The 24,072-nt window shown below is 44.0% G+C and overlaps 1 protein-coding gene and 1 long non-coding RNA gene across 7 annotated transcripts; both read right to left on the reverse strand.

The window, feature by feature from the left end:
* Positions 1–1,605: 1,605 nt before the first annotated feature.
* On the reverse strand, positions 1,606–7,878 carry LOC306810471. Its single transcript, XR_013776464.1, has 3 exons — positions 5,624–7,878; positions 4,324–4,459; positions 1,606–3,605 (listed from the first exon to the last, which is right to left on the reverse strand). It is a non-coding gene; the product is annotated as an uncharacterized lncRNA (long non-coding RNA).
* A 5,963-nt stretch (positions 7,879–13,841) lies between these two features.
* Positions 13,842–19,141, reverse strand: TMEM100 (transmembrane protein 100). Of its 6 annotated transcripts, none has more exons than XM_079323647.1 (3): positions 17,390–19,141; positions 16,025–16,151; positions 13,842–15,106 (listed from the first exon to the last, which is right to left on the reverse strand). In XM_079323647.1, the coding sequence occupies exon 1, from the start codon at positions 19,094–19,096 to the stop codon at positions 18,692–18,694; it is 405 nt and encodes a 134-aa protein (XP_079179773.1). In that variant the 5' UTR covers positions 19,097–19,141; the 3' UTR covers positions 13,842–15,106; positions 16,025–16,151; positions 17,390–18,691. The 6 variants fall into 6 exon arrangements, with proteins under 6 accessions (XP_079179773.1, XP_079179770.1, XP_079179772.1 ...); XM_079323644.1 differs by having other exon boundaries at positions 16,025–17,234; XM_079323646.1 differs by having other exon boundaries at positions 16,236–19,141.
* Between the last annotated feature and the right edge of the window lie 4,931 nt (positions 19,142–24,072).

Raw genomic sequence — 24,072 nt, forward strand, 5'->3', positions numbered from 1 at the left:
ATTTTGAGTCTTTGCCCAGCCAAGCAGGGGGGATACTTTTGCTGGGGAAATGCTGACCTTTCTGCAGGGCAGGAATTCAAGGCAATGCTGTGAATATGAGAAGTGCAGCAGCACTTGGTATGAGATGCCACATTAATGATCCACATAACACCAGCAGAGGGGCTTTCATGTTAAAGAGCTCCACGCTGCTTTTAATGAACTTTACACCACTGGCAGATCTGGCAGGAAAAGCAGCCACAGCTGGAGAGGAAGGAGTTAATCAGGCAGCACCACACTGCAGAGAGAAGTCAGGGATGGGCACAGTGGCACCAGGCATGCATCAAGTGCAAAATCATTAGTGCTTCCAAAAAAGAATGAAAAAAAGAGAAAAATAATAAAAGAGGGCAGAGCACAGATTTCTGCTGGAGTGCTGGGTAGGAAGTATCACAGCTGGAGCTGGGATAGTCCAGTCTTGCAAAATTCTGTTTGTATTCTCTCAATGCAATGAATACTTGCTGGGCAAGCCAAATGCAATTAATTCATGGTAAGAGCTGGCAAGTACAATTCCAGGACCAGATTTCCACCCTTCCCCTTCATCCTGACACACACATTCTGCCTCCAAGAAATATACTCTCATCAGCAAAGAAAGTGAGGAGGAGTTCTGTGTTCTGGGTTCCAGCTCTGCCTTCCAGCCCTGAGCTCCAGCTTTCCCAGGGCCAGTCACTTTTTCTCTCTGCTCTGGCTGTGGTTAACTTCCTTTGGGGAAGGGGACAGCAATTACATTCACAATTAATCACAATTTTAAAGCACTTCTCCACTTTTCAGAAGAGAAATGGTGCAGATGGGGAAGTGTTAGAAGGGAACAGTAAAAGGCTGTGATTAAGCACCTGAAGGTCAGGGATGGTCTCAGCATGGAGGAGGGAAACTTCCTCCCCACTACCCCCATCTCTTCTTAATAGCACAAATTAAAAACAAAGACAGCTGCTCAGTCGGGAGTGACTTTAGTTTAAATCTTTCTGTTTCTTGCTCAATAACTCTTTCATTATAAGCTTCCTGCTGGGGAAGTTTGTGAGCCAAGGCTTGCTACTGAACACACAGCACTCCAGGGCTGCAGAGCACAAATGGTCAGAGCCTCCCTGTCCTCACCTTTCTCAGTCATTACAGTTTCTGGATCTGATAGGGCAAATCCACTACTAAAAAATAAACTATTTAGATACAAGCTGTTCTCTGAGCAGCTAATCCCATGCTGGAAAGTTCTCTAGGAGCTTGAGGAGGAGTCAAGAAAACAAGTGGTTCAGAGATTTGTGTGCAGTAAATTGTTCCCAATTCTGCACAGATTACATTCATAAAATAACTTTTCTAATTGAAACAGTTTGATCATTTATAAGCTAGTTCCAAAGTCCTTTGAACTTTGTAGGAAATTCCCAGGATCCTGGATGGGCTTTTGCTCAAGTTCTCCATTGTTTGCATGAAGAGAAAAATATTAACATTGATATAAGCTTGGAGGCCTTGCTAACAAATACTGGATCTGAACAAGGGAGGATGAAGAGAAATTAAACACAGTTAGAAAACTGATCTGGTCCACCAACAGAATGTTTAGAACTACTGTTAATGGCTCTGGAACACTTAAACCATTTATATTTGGCATGTAGATACAAAGTGAAGAGCATCCTACAGTGCCTCCAAAAAGCTTTTTCTGAAGCACTGCCCTCAGAAGTGACTTTACCAAAATCACTCCTGAGTGGCTGGGTGATGTAAGTTTACTGAGCAATGCTATTTTCTGTGTTACCACATCACTCCAGGGGCAGTGCACAGAGCCTGGACACCCCAGTGTGGGCTGTGACCTGATGGACACTGCAGCAGCTTTGTGACACCCAGACCCAAATATCCCCCTGGGCTGGGAGCAACCAGCTTTCAACCTCTCGAGCACCCCCAGCTCTGATTTTCCTTCTGCTGCACCATAATTAAAGTCAATGACCTCTTGTAAGCTTCAGACCTGTCCACACAAACTCTGTTTATTCAGACTTGTCAGCAGCTTTAGCAAACCATATTTAATTGGGCTGCCTCCATTCCCACCAGAACACTGTGGTCATTCTTTTCTCTTCAAACACCTCTCAACCTGCCCATTGCTGACAGCAGAGACCCCCCAGCCCTGCTCCCCCCAGCCCTGCAGGGTGAGCTCCATTCCAGCAGGTTCTCCACCTCCATCCCCAAAGCTGCCACTTGCTCTCACTGGGTTACTCATTTGGGGGATATTTATTTGCCCAAGGCTGGAATATCCCGTGTCTGCTGACATAAGTGATTGCTCAGCAGCAGAGGCTCTTTTCCCACACACAGAGTGTGCTTAGGCTCTTTTGGGGTTTGCTCAGACCTCACAGGCAGCTGGGTCTGTGAGACATCCATCAATCTTTCAGAGCAGTGGCTGACAAATTTGTTTTAATTCAAGCTTCTAACCAAAAAAAATCCTACTGCACTTCTACTGCAAAAGTTAAGATTTCCCCCCACCCCCTCCTAGAGTGAAACCTGAATACCAGGCCTGTTTCAAATGATAGAAAACATGAATGTTATGATTACAGAATTTAGCATGCACTACCTTCTATTCCACTGTGCAGCTACAAAAACACACAGGAGAAGGTAAAGGCAGTGCCAAACCCTAATGACTTGCAGTAGCCCTGCAGCAGAGGCAGATTTTTACTCCTACAGCAATGATCCCTTGGGAGGGTAACACACCCCCTGAGCTGAGCCTGAGCACAGCACCATTCCCAGGGCTTCATCCAGCAATTTCTTCCGTTTTCCAAAGGCCTAAGACAGAATGTAACTTTGAGCTGTAGAGCAACAGCCCAGTCAGTTTAATCTCTCATCTGAGAGGCAGAACATTCATTAAATGAGCTCGTAATGTGCTAATTCAGGGAATATCTTTTTTCCGAAAGGCTAGCGTTACAAAATAGTGTCACTAGGCACTACCAGGAAAACAATCCAGTCCTCTCTAAAGTTCAGCAGTGCTCATGACGACATTCCTGTCCCCAGACTGCCACCAAGATGTTCTCAGACAGCCCAGGCATATGGAAATCATAGCTCCCACAGAACAGCTGTGTTTTTTGGAAGTGACTTTGTATTTTTGGATGTTGTCTGCCACATGGAATCTAACATCTTCAACAGCAAATAAAGCTCTTCCTTTCATCCCCTGCCATGTTTCCTTCATGTAATAAAGGTGGTAGATGATTTTTTAACTCCACAATCACTTTTTCTTTCCCAGCCTTTCCTTAGAGCACAGGGACTGTATGACTGTGAGTGCCTTTGCAAGTTTCTGGTATTTCTAACAGGAATTGCACTGAGATTTTACCCAAAACTGGAAGGATTCTTCTTCCCACTGACCTCATCTACTGACTCACCCCCAAACAGTCACTCTAGATAGTAAGTTCCTTTCCCAAAACTGTGTGTTTCATAATGCCAGTTCCAGCACATGTTTGCCTGGCAAGCCCCACACGTTGTTTGTTACCATCATCAGGAGAGGTCCAGACACACTGAGACCCACCCTGGGCTCTGCCAGGCACAGCAGCAGCTCAGGAGGCTCAGGGGCTGCTCTTGGCCAACACTTCTGGTATATAGAGGGGTGATTACACATCCTGCAAGAGGGCAGAGGGAGGAGATGCCAGGCTGCAGAAACAGAAGGGGTGAAGGGCTGGGTTCACTTTCTTTATGGGCAAAAAATAGGAAGAAACTTTGCTTTTGCTTGGCATCTGCCCTTCCCCAGGCACTCCCTCCTTGTAAGAGGAGGCAAAGCATCCTGGAGACAACATTTGTCCCCAACACTGGGGCAGACAAGCACAGCAGCCTGTGGAGTCACAGAACATCAGCCAAAAAACAAACACTCTATTCACCCCTCCTGCCCTGCTTTGTGTGATAACCAAGTCCCTCCTTTCCTTCTCCAGTAAACAGTGCTCAAACAGCTACAAACAACTGGAGAGCTGTCCTTTAATCTGCTCAGGAACACACTTGATAAATAAACCCCCAACATTTCCATTTGCAGAACAGCCATCTGCACATGCTGCTGCGCTGGGTCTGCCATTCCATCTCAGCAGCCAGCTGCCTGCCCCTGGAAAGCAGCTGGATCTCCACAGCAGCCAAATGGACCAGCACCAAAGGCAGCTCATGGAGCACAGGGAATGCTGCTTCCTGACCCTGCTCTCAGCATCTGCCCCAGCCCTTCTGATCTGAGAAGCTGTGCCAGTGACTCCCAGATCCATTGGCATACGACCCTGATTAATTCAGTTCCTGCTGGTGACCATATTTACTCTCTGGTGTGCCAGGAATTGATGAAAAAGCATCTGACTCCAGACATACATCAGGATGTTCAGCTGCTCCAGGCTCAGCTCGTTTTTCCACTTCACCCAGATCCCTCAGGCAAACTGCAAATTGCAGATTTCACAGAAGGGCTTGAGGATCCAGATGCTCAAAACAGCACCAGGTTCCTAAGGGGCTTTAGCAAAAATATTCTAATTTTTAAATCCTTAAAGGCCTTATATGTACTTTAAAGTAGCTTTGAAAGTGGGAGATATGTTGGTGTAAGCAATTAAGGCAGTAAAGGCCTTCAATTCAAATGGACAGACCTAAAACATCAACATTTTCCCTCAAGATCTCCAGTAGCTGCCTTTGCTTTCCAGTTTCCTTACACTGAGAGCACTGCTCAAGATCACAAATTAATTAATAAATCTAGGTTTATATTGAAGTTCTGCAGATAATGCTGGAAAGATGCAAAAATAATTATATATATATATATATATGCACATTTTTAATAAAAATACACATAAAACAGACTGTTTGTTTTCTTGGGTAAGCCCTGTCTGGCATTGAAAATTTGCACATACATATCAATATATATGCAGGCTGCTGCTAGCCAGGAGGGAAACAAACAAGGAAGTAGTCAGGAATTGGGAATAGCAGGGTGTCTTTTAGTTATTTAAGGTATTAGCTGAACCAATGGCATGCTTTTCCTGTTTTAAATAGACACAATAAGATAGAGGTCAGCAGGGGAATTGGTTACATTTCTCTTTCCCACGTATAGGTATGGTGTGGAGGATGTAATCCTACCAGAACACTTTAAAGATACAGAATAACTTGGAGATTTTGGAAGCATCACAATGGTTTCCTCAGCCCAGAGCACAGGTACCAATTCCCTGGGAAAGCCAGAGTAATTTGGGCTTTCTGATACTAAACAGCAAAACTAAATCCTGTCATGCAGATAAGGGATCCCATAGGAAAAATTACTTAGTTTCGAAGCTAAATACCCTGTATACTTACCTTTATGAAAGAAAGCATCACATTGTAGGTAAAGAATACTTTCTCATCAGCTTTTCTGTGCTTTAGTAGATAATTGAATTAGAAACCAAGCTCCATGTGCATGAAGAGGCTTAATAAATACCAAAAACCCCAATAATTGCTTAGGCCAGGCAAGAAGATACTCAGTGACATTCTTCCAGATCTATTAACTTAATACAGACAGCACCCCAGCCACAGAACCCACCTTCATTTTAGTGACTTTCCTTCTCAATCTGTAATGAAACCCAATTTTTTTTCAGTTCACTGAACAATTATAGAAACAGCTTTTGCAGACAATGAGAAATAAAAGATATCACAGTCTTACAAATCTGCATATCCCCTTGGGATGTGTAAGAGCCTCCAGCTTACTGGGAGTTCAGGCTGACTTGAAATTACATTTATAATGCACTTGGGTACATTAGAAACCAATTAAGGACCTGGCAGCTGAAAGCAAGTCAGTTAATCACCAGTTCTAAGGTGCAAAGAAAGTAACACTTATTGTTGAAAATTACTTCTGAAGATTATCTGATTTCTTAAAGGAAGAATATGAAAGGTTGAGATTTGTATATATGTAAAAACAAACACAGGTACACATTAACATGCAGGCATGTAAATAAAACCCCAAAAGAATTTGTCTCATGGTGAATTGCAGAAGGACATTTACAATGGGCACTCTGAGTGCTGCTTCTGTAGCCTTCAACATGAAATCAAAGACAAATACCTAGCTGGAGTGTCAAGTATGTATCTTCTACCCAGGTCCCCTTTTCCAGTTTCCTTGCAGCCTCCAGAATCAATACCCTAAAGAACTCATTGTTAGCTCAGCAAAATGCAGAAACCTGCTGTCAGGAGCTCAGGGAAAAGCTATTACAGAAGCCAAAGCATAAGGTGGGATGTTATTGGAATGTTCCTGAATAAGCAACTTTAAGCAATCAATTTGTTCCACTTTTGTTTTGGAAAGAGAGTAATGAAATATTATTCTTAGGGCCCAAAATGAACAAGAGATCCATTGCCTCCTGTTGTTGTAAAAAGCCCTGCCTCTTGCAATATCTGCTTTAATGCCTTAATTCTGGTCCAGGGATTTCAAAATGCATATGGCTTTCCTCCAAACCTTCCTTGAAATAAGAGTGTATTTTGGTTTAGCTTAGAAAAAACGCTCTCATTGTGTGCAAACCCTTTCCCCAGCCTGCAGCAAAAATACGTCAAGAGAGACCAAGAGCTGTGAAACCTTCATTGCACAAACCACAGTGGCTGGAAAGACCCCTCATTGCATCTTTCTGCTTGTCCCCTGGAGCTGAAGGGCAGAGATTCAGGAATTTGCCCAGGGATTGGTTCAAAAACCACATGCCTTAGCTCAAGTTTGGTCCAGCAGAGCATCAGCACCCCAGCTCAGCCTTACCCGTCTCTGATTCTTTGCTTAATCCACAACAACAGCAGAAAGTCCCAAAGTTCAGCCTTTTCTGTGGCTTTTATCCCAATAAATGTATTCAATGGTTTCCAAATCAAATATGTAGGCCAGGGAATAAAGGGATTTGATACTGAGCTTAAGTGCTGTTCTTTGGATGCACTCAAATACTAGTTTTTGGAAAGGCTGCTTTTGCATTCATTGTGACACTACCAAGAACCTCTGGCATGGGAACAAACAAAAGGGCAATTTAAAGAATAATGGACCTCCAGTGACAAAGTCTCCATGCTGTGCTTTTCTGCTGGCAATTATTGAGGAAGTTTGTTTAGGATTTAGGCCCAAGGGTTCCTAGGAGAGGCTTGTAAACAGCCTGGAAGTTGAGTTTCCTGCTGGTGATAGGAAGATTGACAGCTCACAGCAACCTTTTGTGTGGCAATGACAACTGTGATTACTGTGCAACTCCCCTGCAATGTGATTAGATTGTAATCTGACTGTGGCTCTGCTGGATTTCTTGATGCCTTAATTGATGGCCCCAAACCAAATGACTTTCACCAGAAAGAAGAAAACCTGAAACTTGAATTCCTTGACACTGAGTAGGTTTAACACACTCAGTGTTTAACACTCCAGTGCCATTTCATGCTTGTGGCAAATGAACCTTCTTGCCTTATGTACTTTGTGTATAATTTATCAAAAACATGGAAAGATCCAGTGACAGATTCTGTTTGCTATTTTGATTGAGAGAATAGGTATAAATTTATTTTCTCAGTTCCATAAAGTTGCTGTGAAGATGAAACTCCTTTTAGAATTGAAAAGTAGTTGTCAACACTTAAACAACTCTGGGTGCAGCCTTGGGTTTATGGAAATCTGAAGGTTGGGTTATTATGACCAGTGCAACAAATATACCATTTGGTGCATTAAGAATAAAGTTAGCACTTATAAAGTAGTTTCCTTATATTACATAATTTTATAGGTGTGTTGCTCAGAGCACATTTCTAAATTTGGAGAATTAATCTTTACAGATCATCTACTTTAGTGGAGAGCAAGGCATAACAGGATGATTGGTTATACACACAGGGATAACATGTTTAATTGAACAGATGTGAAAGACAAACAACAAAACAAATACTGTCTGTAAAAATAACTCTGACAAAACTAAATCAGAATTAATTTAATCAGTTAGGAAAAAAGTGTCTCATGGAAAGTGTAGCTAATAAGCCCATCTTGGAAATGTTTAAATTATCCAGAAACTTGAGCCACAAACTTGTGTTTGGCAAACACCACCAAAATGTTCCAACATCATATGGTGAGACTGTGTTACATAAACACAGCCCATGCATGAGAAAGTTGCTTATTTATGCTTCATAAATCAAAAAATATGATGGAAATGCAGCAGTATTTAACAGATGCTATTAAAACATAAAGATTTTTTTTTGCAATTCTCCACAAGAAAAAGCAAACCCAGAGATGGGAGCTGAATCCCTCCTTGGGCCTACAATCACAATTTCCCTTCAAAAGAAAACAACACAGCTTTTTGGTTTTTTCCCTTTCTGGCATTGAGGTTGCTCAGTGATCACAGGGGAGGAGCCACAATGTGGCTGTTCATGTTCATTTACAAATGCACTTATAAACCTTCAAATGGGCTGATGCTTTACACGTGTCCTTCCTCCATGGGGAGCCTGGGGTCTCTCTGCACTTCAAGCCTTCCCTTAGCAGCTGCCAGCTCTGCTACAGGCCCCTCTCTAATTCTCTAATCTCTCATTCCATCATCACTTTAGGACATTTGTAATGCTTGACGGGACTTTAATATAAAACTTCCCAAGGCAGTTGTCAGATGGCCGTGGGTCCTGGCTGTGACATAATTCACATGTTCAGGAATGGAATTTCATGCTATGTGTGCTGCTGAACTGCAAGCTTTTGGTTCTGTCTTCATGGGATTTAATCTCTTCCATGCCAAAAAATTGCTTAATAGCATCTCATGTTCAGCTGAACTGCTGCACTAGTCCAAAGGGAAAACTTTGTTTCAAGGTGGATTTAAACTTTGCTGGAAAAAAGAAAAATTTAATTAGACTGCTTAATATAACATACACTGTTGCTCCTTGTGGGTGTGATGTGCAGGGGATGCAGGCTCCGCCCATGTCAATGAGCACACTGACAGCAAGGCAGATCAAAAATCACCTTCTGGGCTGTGCTCCACACACCCTGCAAAGACTGGAAGATCTAGAAAACTAAATACAAATCCCCAAACACTGTCATACCCACAGAATAAGCCTCCCACTGCCCACAAAGCCCATCCAAAAGCAGCTAAAAAGTGTGGTGAATGAGATGGAAACAGCAGCCTTGCCCCCAGGTGGTGTGCCAACATTGGGCTGGAGGATGAAGAGCAGCTCTCCAACTCCTGGGCTAAACCAACCACTGTTTGCAAGTTATTTGGAGAGCAAGCTGGGACTGCAGCTCCTCCCCCAAGCACTTCTCTGCTTCAGCCTCTCCAAATCATTCCTCAGCCCAACTGGATGTCTGCTGCCCCGTGAGCACTCTGCAGCTTTCTGCAACAGGGGCTGGCTCCCCAAACCCTGACGGACACAAAGCTGGGGAGACCAGCAGAGCATTTCCTCCTTTCAAAGGCAAATCTGCAGAGATGAGAGCTCTCCCAGTGCTCTGCAAAGCTGCTGCCAGTCTCATTTTCAGTGTTTAACAAAGGCTTCACTCTGGGGATAGAGCATTGTGCAGCAGAGGAGGTGACAGAGACGTCAAATCTCTCTGCCAGATGTGGGTGTCGTCACTCGCACCGAGACTCTTTTCTCTCTGTGCACTTGGCCCTGCCGCCTGCAACGTGCATTTCCCAGCTGGAGAGGCCTCACACACTCCTGTTACTGGGAAAAAAAGAAAACTGCCCAAAGGGAGAAAGTACAAAAGGTTTGCCTCTGCTACAGGAAACTGGAACTGCCAACAGTCTTGCTGAACTGAGTGCGTCGGCAGAATTAGGGTTTAGCAAGGTAGCAGCAGTGGGACAGAAATGCAGAGAAAGAATTCACCAAGTCAGGCTATTTTCTCTCAAAACAAAACAGAGTAGAGAAATAAAATTCAGGGATCAGAGCTCTTCACAGTCTGGAATTTCACTGCATGAAAAACTCCAAGTTTGTTCTCATTTTGTTACCTTCCCAAATAAGGATGCAAATCTCAGCCTTGGGAGTTTATCTGTGCAAGGATTTAGGTGCGGAAGTTTCATACTTGTGCATATTTCAGCAAGATGAAAATATTTCATGTTATCCTGCTCTTTCTGATTTTTTAAATACAATGTAGCTGAAAATTAAATGTGGTAATCCAATGATTAGAACTTCCTGTAAAAATGAGTAAGCAATAAAATTTAAATTTCTGTGAAATGTTCTGACTCAATGAGTTTTCCAGTGGAAGACTATTCCCTTGGGAGTTTCTGACCAGCTGTAACTGCAGCATTGAGAATGCATCTGTCACCCTAGGAAATTAAGGATTATAAGAACCACAGGAGCACAACTAAGTGCTTGTTATGAGGCTGAGGGATGCTCTCAGTGGTGGGAGCACCAGGGTGCTGAAATCTTCCTTTCTCATTTTTCGCAATTTTAAATCCTTCCTACATCTGAACACAGAGTATTGAATCATTGAATCGATGTGTGAGCAATAAAACCATGCAATTAGAAAGCAGATAGAACTCCAGTAGATGGCGCTCAAAAATATCCCAAATTTGTGTCCCTGCTGGGCTGTCAGGACCTCAGTGCAGCCTCATCACCATCACTCTGAGACATAGGGATGCTCAGAACTGCAGCACCTGTAACAAAGGTGGGATCACCAGCGGCTGGGAACACAGAACATACACCAAAAACGAGTAAGAGATCTGGGTCCTGTGGAAACACAGCAAATTTTGGAGAAGTGCTGAGAGCCAGGACAATTGTAGAACATGACTTTTCAGGCAGGGGAATGTCTGGTTGCCAGTCCCTGTGCAGTCCTGTTCAGTAATGACCAGTTCTGGGGTCACTTTAAAATTTTGTAACTCTGACTGGAAGGTGCCCATTGTATTTCAAAGGCTGTTGAGTAGTAATTCTTCCACAGAAACACAATTGGTTTTACCAGCACCAGGGGAATGTTTTTTATTGACCATTCTGACCAAAGACCAGAGTGAAAGTGGATCTGATTGAGTCCCTGGTTGGTGGCCCATGGGAAATGATCCAATGGCCAGTCCTTGCAGTCCCACAAAGCCAGAACTGCAGCAGCCCCTCCACACTGTGATGCTCTGGGGTGTCTGGACACACTTGGTGCAGAGCCCAGAGCTCCTGGCTGTCCTCTGCTTTGTGAAGAGGAAAACAAATCCCTTCACACAGCAAGGAAGAGAAGCCTCCCCAGGCTGCTTACCATGCTCCAGTCCTCCTCTGCAGTACTTATCTCTGCTTTAGCATCAGTGTAAGCAAAGCACACATGGGCACATGGATACTCCCTGATTTTTCCGTGCCATCCTGAGCTCCAGGCTTCATGCTTTCACTTCTGGTCATTCACAGACCAACTGCACTTTTCTGTGTCTGTAGCTCTAGTCCTGCTCAGCATGGAGCAGCCCAGGAAGAGGTGGCTGCTCAGAAAAGCCACATTAGCCCCACTGGTGTCAGCACACAGGGGCAGGACACAGCAAAGCAGGGACTGTGATGTGAATGCTTCTGACTATGATGGTTTGTGTCTTTCACAATATTTGGAGCTGATGGCAGCTGAGGCTACAGCACCTATCAAGCCTCAGCTGGTGCAATGGAGGAACTGAAAGGCTTTGCCAAGGGAGGAACAGCTTGTTCTCTAAGTTGTTGGGGTTTTTCTTATAGAAGACTAATGAGGTGTTGGTCCTAAATACATTTAGTCACTCATTTGCAAGAGCTTAAACATCAGCAGTAACTTTACCAGCCTTATGATCCTTCACATGAGTTATATTATTCACTTCAGCAGTTTTGCCTTTGGGGAAAAAGGGTGACAGGATGCTTTGCTTCAAGCCAGCATTTCATTAAACTACTGCTGTACTTTTGCTCCAGATTAGGAAACAATTTTCTTCCAGACCTCATCATTAGAGTTTCTTGGAAAAACTGTTTATAGAGAAATGGTTAAGAGATCAGGATGTCTCTTTACAAGTTCATTTTGCAATCCAGAGTGAAAAGTCCTTTGCTTGTATGCTAGCAGAGGTCGTTCTTTGAAACACCATCAGTTGGTAGGCAAATAATGAAATTATCTGGATAGAAGCAAAGCAGAAGTGGCAACAGATATGGTCATCCATAACACACCCCATGGATCCCAGGGAAATAAGTCTGTTCAGGGGAATCTCAGCTAATTCACACGGGGTCCTGCTTTGTCCTTTTTTACTGTGCGAAGCAGCAGATTCCTCTCTGCAGCGCAGCGAGGGGAGAGAACAAAGAGCAGCAGGCAGTGAGAATGTGACACCATCCCTTCCCACAGCTCCCTGGGCTGCAGCTCTGCTGGCTGGATGTTATTTTAGTGGCTGTGCCTCCCACCCTGCGTGTCCCAGGCCCGGGAGCTGTGGCTCTGGCGCCCGGTGCGCCCGAGGCTGTTCCATGCTCAGGAATGGGAGGGTCAGGGCCATCGACACACACCAGCATCCTGCTGCCTATTATTTCCTGCCAGTCCTGGCGTTGCACCAAGCCCTAACATGACAGGTGGATGGAGTTCACAAGGAAATAAAGTCATGGGCCAGTTTTCCAGGAAAGCTGTTAACTCTATTCACAAACTTGGGCTTGGGATGGAAAGGGAATGTGGCTGAGAAGAGGCAGTGAAGGGCTGCTCTGCTGTTATTCATGTTTTTGTCACAGATTATTCACTGGCATCTCTTGGTGCAGCTAAAAAATGTAAAGAAATTTTTACCTCTGCACAGAGCAGTCTGTGTAAATGCCTTTTAACTTAAAAAACCATGGGGCACTGCCTCTGCAAATCCCTCGTGGCCATTCGATGTCAGTCAGGCTGCAAAAGATGGGAAAAGAATCTGCATTTTGCTGAACTAAATGTTCCTGGGAAACAGAAAACAAATAGGAGGTGAGGATCCAAGACTGATGTTAACCTAGGGGCTTCAGGCATTTTGTAAGAATGAAACTCAGGATAAAGTCCAGGATGTATCAGAAACAAGATTTACATATTTTTAAAAGTCTCCATCAACAAGGCACGTTTACTATCCTTCCATTACTCTATGCAATGTCCAACATCTGCAGTTGTATGTTCTTCTCTTTCTTTCCTCTTTTCCTGTTTTTAAAGTTTTAGTCATTTTTTCTATTAGTATAGAAAGCACAGAAGAAGAGTTAAGAGGAAAAGCAATTAATCCAAAAGAACTGTTTTTCAGAATTGCCATGTTTGCTACAAATGCAAATTTTAGGATGCACAGAGTCAGGACAAAAGGACTCCAACTGGCTGATCACAAGAGGAAGGATTAGGTCCTGTGTCATGTTAATAGTGACATCAACAACCTGAATAAAAGCCAAAAATTCAAGTTGATTTTACAGTTTAATACCATTGTTCTCCACATGGTTTAGCCTGTAAGACTTAGTCTACACATAGATTTCTGCAAGAATTTATATTTTTCACATTATACAGTGCAATTCTTGATATGTAATGCACTTTAATATATAAAAGCCCTTCATGACTAGCAAATATTTATATTGATATAGCTAAAATGTCATACAAACTAGAGGCATCAAAGCTATTGGAAATATGAAAGTAAAATGATGTCTGTCAATGCTCAGAGGTACTGATAATATCTGTGCAAAATGATGGCTGCCAGTATTTGTCTGCTCTTCTTATTTTGCCACTGTAAAAACAAATTAGGTGAAACCTGCTAATAATATGCAACAACTTCCATCTCAGATATCAAAGGAGCAGTAACCCTGGATTTGACTCTGGCTAAGCAAAGCTGAGGCAGGAACAGGGGATATTCCAGAGGGCTTGTTCCTGGCCTGACTCTTCCGGATGCTGATGAGACTCTCAGGGCTCTCTTCGTTCCACCCTGAGCTGGTTCCTGTTCTGTGGAGCTGCAGTAATACTGTACATTTGGTGTTGGGTAACAGGAGCTCTCCCAAGTGTCCACAGCAGAGAAACTTAATTCTTGACACAAGTCCATGAAACTAACCTTTCTCTCTTTCTCTCTCTCTTTTTTTTTTTTTTTTTTTAATTGTGGTATTAGAGCCAGAGTCACGTACAAACCACAGCACGTGAAATGACTGGGGAATTGTAAATTGGGCGTTTTGACTTGAACAAAATCTAAGCATTGTCATCCCAATCTGATTATTATTTTAGAATACTGTCCCAGGCTATAACTGTCCTTGTGTACAATAGCAATACAGGGTGTAGTTACAGACATAATTTCCTGTGCTTAGGTTTTGAAATTATTATTTAAGATCACTGTAACATTTGCCCAGAGCACCAGCGCAATTCCTCCATTAGATAATTTTCTATCCTTGTGAGCACAGTTTGGCTTGTGCAGTGCTGCCAGGGCTTTCAGGAAGGGATAGACAAGCAATTGTGACAATAAAATTTGCATCAGCTCCCACCCAGCCTCTCCCAGAAGTGAAACACCATTTGTGGCATTCAAAGCCTTTTCACACCAGAAGGGAAGGTCACTTTGATCTCCACAGGGCTGCATCCTTCTGCTTCTCAGATTCCCATGGGAAACACCAAACAGCAACCATGGAGCTCCAGATGGTTTTGTATCAAAGGCTTGGTGCACTGCAGCACTCAGCACTCAGGCATGAAACTCCAAATCAATCCAGATTAGGTCATGGGGTTCCAAATTTGAAGCAGAAATTTTGGTTGGGCTTTAAGGGCTGAAAAGGATGTGTTGTTCCTGGGTGTGCAGAGAGACAGAGAGAGAGAGAGGATAATGATGAAAATATCTGAAATATACAGATTTTCAAGAAAAAAGCATAGACTGTGAGACATGGGTTGGGTGTCATCACTGGTCAATCAGGAAAGATGCTAGTACTGCTTCAGACTGGCCCAAAATCAATGCAAACAAATCATGGGGGAAAAGTCATTTTCTAAGGCCATGTGCACATTTAGCAATGAAACCTTTGAAAACATCTTAAACAGCACAAAAATCTCTGCCTGAACTGCTCACAACCTCTGCTTTGCTCCTGCAGGACACTGGGATCAAGTCCTGAGATTCTTCTCCATAAAACTACTGTTTTGCTCCTCTGAATAAAGGACAAACAAGCCTGACTTCCTGCACAGCCTTTCATTTGCTTTTTGGTGTGAAGATGTTTGTGCATGTACCTCAACTCTAAAGGACACCAACTCAGCTGCCCAACTCACCAGCTCAGGAGCTCAGCAGCCCCTCTCAGCCAGAACCATTCTGGTGGTGCTGTGGGACACCACGCTGTGCCAGGAGCTGTGCTGTGCCTGGAGCTTTGCTGTGCCTGGAGCTGTGCTGTGCCTGGACCTTTGCTGTGCCTGGACCTTTGCTGTGCCTGGAGCTGTGCTGTGCCTGGAGCTTTGCTGTGCCAGGAGCTTTGCTGTGCCAGGAGCTTTGCTGTGCCAGGAGCTTTGCTGTGCCTGGAGCTGTGCTGTGCCTGGAGCTGTGCTGTGCCTGGAGCTGTGCTGTGCCTGGAGCTTTGCTGTGCCAGGAGCTTTGCTGTGCCTGGACCTTTGCTGTGCCAGGAGCTGTGCTGTTCCTGGAGCTGTGCTGTGCCTGGAGCTTTGCTGTGCCTGGAGCTGTGCTGTGCCTGGAGCTGTGCTGTGCCTGGACCTTTGCTGTGCCAGGAGCTGTGCTGTGCCAGGAGCTGTGCTGTGCCTGGAGCTTTGCTGTGCCAGGAGCTGTGCTGTGCCTGGACCTTTGCTGTGCCTGGAGCTGTGCTGTGCCTGGAGCTGTGCTGTGCCAGGAGCTGTGCTGTGCCTGGAGCTGTGCTGTGCCTGGAGCTGTGCTGTGCCTGGAGCTTTGCTGTGCCTGGAGCTGTGCTGTGCCAGGAGCTGTGCTGTGCCTGGAGCTGTGCTGTGCCTGGAGCTGTGCTGTTCCTGGAGCTGTGCTGTGCCTGGAGCTTTGCTGTGCCTGGAGCTGTGCTGTGCCTGGAGCTGTGCTGTGCCTGGACCTTTGCTGTGCCAGGAGCTGTGCTGTGCCTGGAGCTTTGCTGTGCCAGGAGCTGTGCTGTGCCTGGAGCTTTGCTGTGCCAGGAGCTGTGCTGTGCCAGGACCTTTGCTGTGCCTGGAGCTGTGCTGTGCCTGGACCTTTGCTGTGCCTGGAGCTGTGCTGTGCCTGGACCTTTGCTGTGCCTGGAGCTGTGCTGTGCCTGGACCTTTGCTGTGCCAGGAGCTGTGCTGTGCCTGGACCTTTGCTGTGCCAGGGGATCACATCCAGGGTCACTGCAATGAGTCTGTCACTGCTCACAGGCCCAGGTGCCCCCACTTAGCAAGGCAGAGGGTGGTCCAGGAACTCTGCTGTGTCCTTGCCTGTGCACTGCAAAAGTCAAAGAGAGCAGAGATAAGGCGAGGGAAATTATCTTTAGTAGTAGCAGAGCAATTCTGATTCACTCTTACTTACCCTTCCTGAAGAAAAACTGCTCCAAAATCCAGATTGTCTCCATTCCACTGGGTTTGGCTTTTCTTTTTTGACTTTGAGCTGAGCCTCAGCTTGTACCTTCCACAGCAAGCTCAGCTGTATCACAGTGATGGCCAAAGGAGGACCCATGTGTGGGAAAGACTTTCTGGAGAGGGCAGTGGCAGATCCTGCTCAGAGCTCAGCCTAGGAATCATGGAGTGAAACTGCCACACGTAGTGGAAATCACTGCATCACTACAGCCCCTGCAGTTCTCTCCTCAGCAGCCCCCAAAATTCCACTGATGAAGAAAGAAATGGGGAGGGTGAAGAAGGAGTCAGAAAAACTATTGTGCTCCCAGGGAGGGAAAAAGATGAACAGCTCTATTTAGCTTATCCAGCTTTGCTGATGTCAATCACTTTTCTCATTTTAAACAGGAAAGGCACCACTTTAGTCCACCTGTTCCATTATTTATCATGCTATGCATTTCCCATGAATTGTCACTCATGCAAAACCTGTACATCGTAAGGGGACACCCTAATATTTTTAATGACCTTAAGCAAAGTGATTGACACTAGACACCGGTGTCAGATGTTGTGGTGACGCAACATGTTCTCCTAGCAGCAGGAAAGCTTCCTGCCCTGATTAAGTGAGGGCTATGGAAGTGCTAAAATGTGTTGTCAGCTTTCCTCTGATGCAAGTGATTTTATTATAGCGTCTGGTAACCACGGAGTGTGGCAACGCAAATACTGACCCCAAACATCCCCTCCTGCACATATAGCTCACTCTATTTAAAACACGAGGTGCAGCTTGCAAATCCAGGGATAAGTTATGGATGTAACAAGCTTAAAGCATGGAGGGCAGAGGAAATGGTGGCAAGCCAGAATTCCTGGGTGGGTTCAGCAGGAGAAGGGAAGGGATCCAGGCTGAGCTGCCTGGAAGCCCCTGCAGCACCTCTTTGGCAGGTGGGCTCTGCAGCAGCAGCACCAAAACTGTCCAGAGGCTCTGAGGGCAAAGAGAAGACACAGGCCTGTCTCACCTTGGTAGGGGAAAGCAAAAATCACACCCAGGCCTTTTGAGTCTGGAGAAATAAGGGGGGAAATAAAAGAGAGAAGAAACAGAAAGAGGGCTCCATGCAGCCTGTCTGCCTTCTCACACACCAGGGTGGAAACCTGTGACTCAGCTCAGCACCACTTGTCCTTCAAGAAGGAGAAATCATGTTCTGGTTTGCTTCAATTTGGGACAAGCCCCTCAATAATTCATTAACTGAGAAGAGCTGGAAGACTCTACAACACAGGAGTATCAGAATCAACACCTCAGCCACAAGCAGGGGACACCTGGCACCTGCTTTTCATGAAGATTTGTAATCCCAAAGCTCAGTCAGCAAACACTACACATAGCTTTGCTTCCACAAGTTATTATTAATAGTTATGTCTCAACCTGACTGTGACAGTGAGTGTCTGCAGAACTGTCTGCTATGATTTTTCAATAACAGGGCTGTTAATCAAGCTGCAGAGGGTTGGGCTATCAAACCAAAGTCCACAGGCTGCAGAGGTTTTTGTAAGAGATCAGCAGTACATGCGATCACAGTTATTGTCACGGGGGTTGTTCTACAAAAATGGAAATATAATGCAGTCAGAGTTGAACATACAAGCTATCTTGATTGCAATAAAGAAATATTTTCTAAAGGTCTAGCAGCACTGGATATTATTTTAATGAAATTTATTTTTTTAGTTTTATAGCAAAATAATCAAAAGTGCTAAATCTGACCACTTTAATTTACAAAAAGTCTCATGTTTTTAGCTATGATCATACCTCGTTATTTAGGTTAAACAACATAATTACACATTTCTACTGATTTCTATTCAATAGAGAAACAAAATCAATATTAGTTGGTTTAAAAAAGGGGGACAGTACCACAGGTATTGGGAAGGGGAAGTTACATAAAATATAAGAATCAGCTTATTAGCAATTTGCAATGTGTTCATATTGCTTTTTTTTTCTTTTTTTTTTTTTTTGAGCTACAGTTTAAGTCTCAGATACTCTGGCCATAAGCTTGTAGTCACTTCAAACGCTATGACTTCTCCCTTGGTCAAATGTCAGTTTTTAAGGAGACCTCTTGCATTTCAAGACAGTTCAAATTATTTTCTCAGTTCCCACAAGTTCTGTTTCCAACACAATCAGCATGTTGGAGAACACAATTAGGATGGCTGCAGCTACGTGACACAGTTTTCTGTGAAGGAAAAATGAGTTTTCCTCTGTCTTGGAAAGAATCACTACCAAGTCTGCAGTAAGAAATGCATTGAGAGCACACGCAGAGTTGTTACAAGTATTTCTTAAATCCATTCCATTTTCATTTCAGTTCATTTCCACAGTTAAATTAAAACCTGCAATGTCTCCAATAAATAGCCAAGTCGACTTACAAAGGTTCTTCCTTCTGCCCAGCCTCCTCTGGGCTGCCTTTAGCCAAACAAGGTTCTGTGGTTTGCCACCAGCGCTGTCTGGCTCTCCCGCCTCTTTGCCTTCTTGCTCTGCTGCCTGATCTTCCAGCACACGGCGCTGGAGGCCAGCAGGACGAGCCCTGAGGACAGCAGGACCAGCCCAAAGACGGAGATGATGGAGCCATGGGAGTTGAAGCTGTAGGCCACGGCGGTGACCACGACGCCGGCGATCAGGATGACCACGCCGAAGGGGACGGTGCAGCGGTAGCAGGAGAGCTCTGCTCCCCCCGTGGCTGCTGTCAGCTGGCACTCGCTGACCAGAGGGATGCTGCTGATCACACAGTCATTGTTGTTGCTCTTCTCTGTGCCTGCAGGATCGGGGTGCTTTGGGGTGCCCAGGATCTCTTTGATGGGTTCGTTTGTCATCTTGGCTGGCTTGGCTCGGCTCGTTCTTGGCTAGAGCAGGCTCTGCTCAGCACGTGCTGCACTGTGGAGAGAGGGGCAGCAATTCAAACAATAATCACCAGTTAGTTACAAGACAAATGGGGACACAGAAGTATCCCCTTGGGATCACAACCAGACCCCACAAGGATTTATGCACAAGATCAACAGTGACAAAAATGATTGTGAAGGATCTGAATCACTTCTTATAGTAAAAGTCAACAATATGTATGGAAATGCCAGAAAGAAGAGTCACAGACCAAGACAGACAACAACATTAAAGTGTTGTGGGTCAAATCCTATATTAAGTTACATCCTCAAGTCAGTATTTCTGGACACAATTTAAATTTCAATAGCATTACATTTTCTCACAAAGAGGTGAAGTTCACACACTCTTTTGATTTTTGCTCATATTTCTTCCACACAGTTCCTTTATACACCTAAACACATTACATAGATTTGCTCCACTGCACATCACAATAACATGAACAGTGAGCCTTTCTCAGTGCAAGTGCTGTTTAAGGGAAAAAATTCAAATGGTCATGAGAAGATGTAGATGTGGGGAGAGTGGGGATGCAGATTCCTGAACTCAGCTCAGCTCAAGGCTGGTGAACCTCAATTACAGCAACATCAGTGCCAAACTGAAGTTTGCTATTTACACTGGCTTAATGCAAAAGCAATGGGTCTCTTGTAAATCCATGAAATTACATCCCTATTGCTGTGTAGGAGGGAGATTTACCACCACATTCACTCATCTCAGATACAGCAGGTTGTTTTCCTCCTGTCTCCAGACTGCAAACACACTCTCAGTCCTGACAGCAGGCACAGTTTGACTGCATCTACACAGGAGGAAAATACCTTTTGGCTCTGGGAAGCCCAGGGAATAATCAGAGTCCACCTGGTCAGGGCAGGAGGAGCCCATGGCTCTCCACCATTCCAGGCTGCCAGGACAGAGCTCAGCCTTGTCTCCAGGGCTCTGTGATGTGGGGTCACTCTGGGGCTGCTGTGAGCTCTGCCAACACCCAGGCTGTCAGAGATGTGCTGTCCTGGACCCAGCTCACTGCACCCCAACACAGACTCCAGCTTCTCCACTGGGGAAATACTGGTTTTCCTGCTGTGAGCAGCTCCCAGGACTCCTCCACCACTCCAGTGTGGGCTGTGCCACTTTTGCTTTCGTGAGCAGCATGATAATGCAGCTCAGAGAACAAGGAAGAGTGTTGGCAATGCAGTAATGCTTTTATCACTTTTATCACCTTCACATCTGTGAGTAGGAAGTTAATTGCCAGATACTTGTATTCTCCTTTTCCTTTCCCACCACTCCACCCTTGTTGCTAAGATATATTTGCTCATTGTGGAGAGCCTCTGGTTTTATATCTCAGTACCTCCTATAATTGACCACGGGTTTTCCAACAAAGATTTCACTCTTTAAACAGGCACAAACAGGCTAAATGCTGGATATAGTCAGAATGTTTGTATACCAAAGTCCCCTTGAGCCCTCAAGAGAGAAGCAAAGCCCAGATCTGGTTTGCCAAAGCTTTTGCTGTGCTGCTGTGGGGTAGAGTGCTCAGCTCCCTGCTGTATCTGCTGTGCAGAGCTGCCAGTGGCTCAGCCCTGCCAGAGCAGCCTGTCCCTGCTGAGAACACACAACACACCCAGGCACACACACTGACAGCCCAACAGGCACACACTGAAAATCTCTGTGATCCTCAGGAACAGCTTTTTTACTGTGAGGGTAACTGAGCACTGGAACCTAGTGAAGTTTTGGAGTGTCTACCCTCTGAGATAATGAAAAGCCATCTGCACAGCATTGCCTAGGTGAGCCTGCTGAGGAACAGGGGGGTTAGACCATCTAACCTCCAAAAGTCCCTTCCACCCACAACCATTCAATGATCCTGTCTGTTTCTGTGAGAATACTCGGTATCTCCAAGGGCAGGAAAAGGATTTGTTCAGTGCCTATCAGACAAAGCAAATATATCTGTGCTGACACCTTAGATATCCTCAATTCTCCTAGGTTCAGTAGTATTCTTTGAATCATAATGCATGATTAAATGCTTTTTAAATCAGACAGAAAGAGCCCAGGGAAGCCATGGGCTTGCTCCTGAGTGCCATTGATCTGTTCCCATGTGGATCTGAGCCCAAGTTCTGCATTTTCAATAATGACTGACACAGCAGAGAGACTTACACTGGTGCCAATATGTTGCTGCATTACTTACCCATAAAATGTTGCAGAAGCTCAGCACAACATAATGATGTGGTCCCCAAATGTCACCTTTTTTTGATCTTACTATTCAATTAGTATAACATTTTATTATCAAATTAGAGGTAGAAAAAAATTAACTATTTTGCATATAAAAGGTCTATTGGCTCAAATACACTGTAATAACTATTAAAAAGTCCAAGTACTCTAACAGTCACTGAAATAGGGAAACTTCCAAATAACTTGCAAAAGCCCATAATAAGCATTATTATTCTGAAAAAAAAATTAAATTTTAATCAAAATGTATTTATTCCTGTCTCTAAAGTCTTTATCCCTCTGCTTCAGATGCATCTTCAATGAGCATTAAAACCTCCTAGATCTCTTGTACAGAGATTTATGAAGAAAGGAGATATATTTATGCAGTCAAATCTAACAGGAATTTAAAAAAATATATAATCTGTAATAATTAAGTCCCTGGTAAAATGCTTGTTGATTTCTGAGGAGCACAGTTTTTGTCTGGAATGGGATGTAAGAAGGCAGGCATTCATATAAAACAAATTGAAATACTATTAAATGAAATAAACAACAGAACCTATTTGAAGTGTGAGCAAAGGTATCCAGCCCTAGAAAAAAGTGCATTGGATCCTCATTGCCAGCAAAGTCACTTCTGACTTAAGCCAACAGGTGATTTGGTTCAAATTTCAGGGTAAGAAATTTAGGCAAAGATACCCAGCAACACCAGCATCCTCTCACTAATCACACCACAAGTACTATCTTAAGGAGCTGCTTTGACTTGGAGGAAGAATGTGCTTCTGTGGCTAACCCTGGATAAAGGGGAGTGAAAAATTTTAGCCACTATTAAGGGTAAGTTTAGATTTTTCAAAAAGACATGAAATCCATCAGCATGCACACCTACCAGATCCAGAAGAAACCCATGGTAACAGATCCTTGACTCAGAAAGCAGAGGAAGAGTGTTGGAGGTGTCTTGTATGACAATTCAAGGCACAAGGAGCTGCTCGAGCCTTTGAAGTGCCAGATGTTGCTGAATGATGAACAGGAGGTGGCAATACTCTAGCATGGAAGTTTCCTACAAGAAAAGTTGTTGGATATTTATCAGCTTCCTAAGAATAAAAGTCGTGAGTGTAAAGCTCCTGCTGTGGGCTGATTCTGCTCCTAACCTAACCAAAGCAGGAGATGTTCTCCCTCTGGCTCTCCTAGTGGCTTCTGCCTCTTTTCTTGGAAGCATTTCTGGCCCAATATAACATTTTCTTTTGATGATGTGACATCTCAATAGTGAGTATCATAACCTAGTCAAGTCGCCCAGAAAGAGCCAGGCAGGAAAAGGCAACTCACAAGAAATACTACAGATGAAAATCTTATTTAACTTAATTTCTACTGCTCACTTCACCTGTGTGAATAATGATTCAGAATACATGGGAGTTTGTCTCTTCTATGGGTCCAGTCTCTTTGAACAAATCACTCCATCTCCCTTCTCCTCAGATTTCCTAGCTGTGAACTGTGACAACACACCACTAAAAAAACCTGTTAAATCTCTTCCACTATAAGAAAACCTAAGTAATATAATCCCAAAAACTCTCCTCAGAATAAAAAAAGGCAGACTTACACAGTACAAGAACTCTGTGTAATAAACACAAAACCATTATATTTACTGTTGTCCATTTCTGTTACTGGATTTTTAAAAGCAAGATTTGTAACTCCAAGAGGGACAAGGCGGACTCTGCAGCAGGGCAGTGACGACTGCAGAAAGCAGAGCAATGGAAATTGTTATCAACTGCAGAAACAGCTGTGAAATCACCAGGCAGCTGGGTAGAAGTCATGAAGCAGCAGAGATTTGTGTTGCTAATCTTGTTTGACAATCCCTTTCTAGAAGTGCATGATCATGGGAGATCATTTCAACACAGAAGCAGGAGTCCTAAGTGGGGATGAGAGTAAATTCATGAGAGTAAGTTTGTATAGTGATAAACTTTAAGAGATTTTTTGGTTTTAAGTTATTTAGACCCTGCTAACATCTCACAAACGCAAACATTTACAGTCACAAACTGCTGCTGTTCTCCAGAAGATCCTTGGAACAAACCTGTGACACTGCCAAAGTATACTTAGCTGATTATTGAAGTTAGCTAATAATAAGGAAGTCTACTTATTTATCTCCTTGACTATATTCTTTTCCACACGACCTAACAATTAGTTTAACTCTTTGAAAAGTTTGGAGGGAAATGCAGGAAAAAAATCCTGACTTCAGGTAAATAATTCAGATTTCATTAAAACAAATGCAGACCTCTGAAATGTGTTCTCAGTCAACTCCCACTTGGATTACAACAAGGTTACATTTGTTTGAAAGCTCTTCCCAGCGCAATTCTGCCCCCTAAGCCACTCTGCCAGCATCTTGCTTGGAAAAGATTAATTGTTCTGTCAGTTATTTATTTGTATTTATCCCTGACTGCACACAGTTTAGGTATTTTTATTTTAAATCAATGCCTTTATCAAAAATTCTGACAGAGCAACTTCTTAGAGGTGAAATTTCTTCCCTTCTCCTCCCTCCCTCCCTACAAAACTGAGAAGCAGAAACATGAAATCTCTACACGAAGCTTCCAGCATTTTAACTCAGAATCATTTCAACGTGGTGCTCTCTCAGGAGGCTTCCCACATATGGAATATCTCTGTGCAAGGGCAAGGAGCCACTACAACCCTTTCCTCTTTTTCACATTTTACTCATAACCAGTGGGACACATTTGAGTTTTCTGCC

This window comes from Erithacus rubecula (genome assembly GCF_903797595.1).
Source record: "Erithacus rubecula genome assembly, chromosome: 20".
Taxonomy (NCBI): Eukaryota; Metazoa; Chordata; class Aves; order Passeriformes; family Muscicapidae; genus Erithacus; species Erithacus rubecula.

Bases quoted from the DNA above. Each gene is read 5' to 3' on its own strand.
- TMEM100 (XM_079323648.1), bottom strand. From the start codon at position 19,096: ATGACAAACGAACCCATCAAAGAGATCCTGGGCACCCCAAAGCACCCC.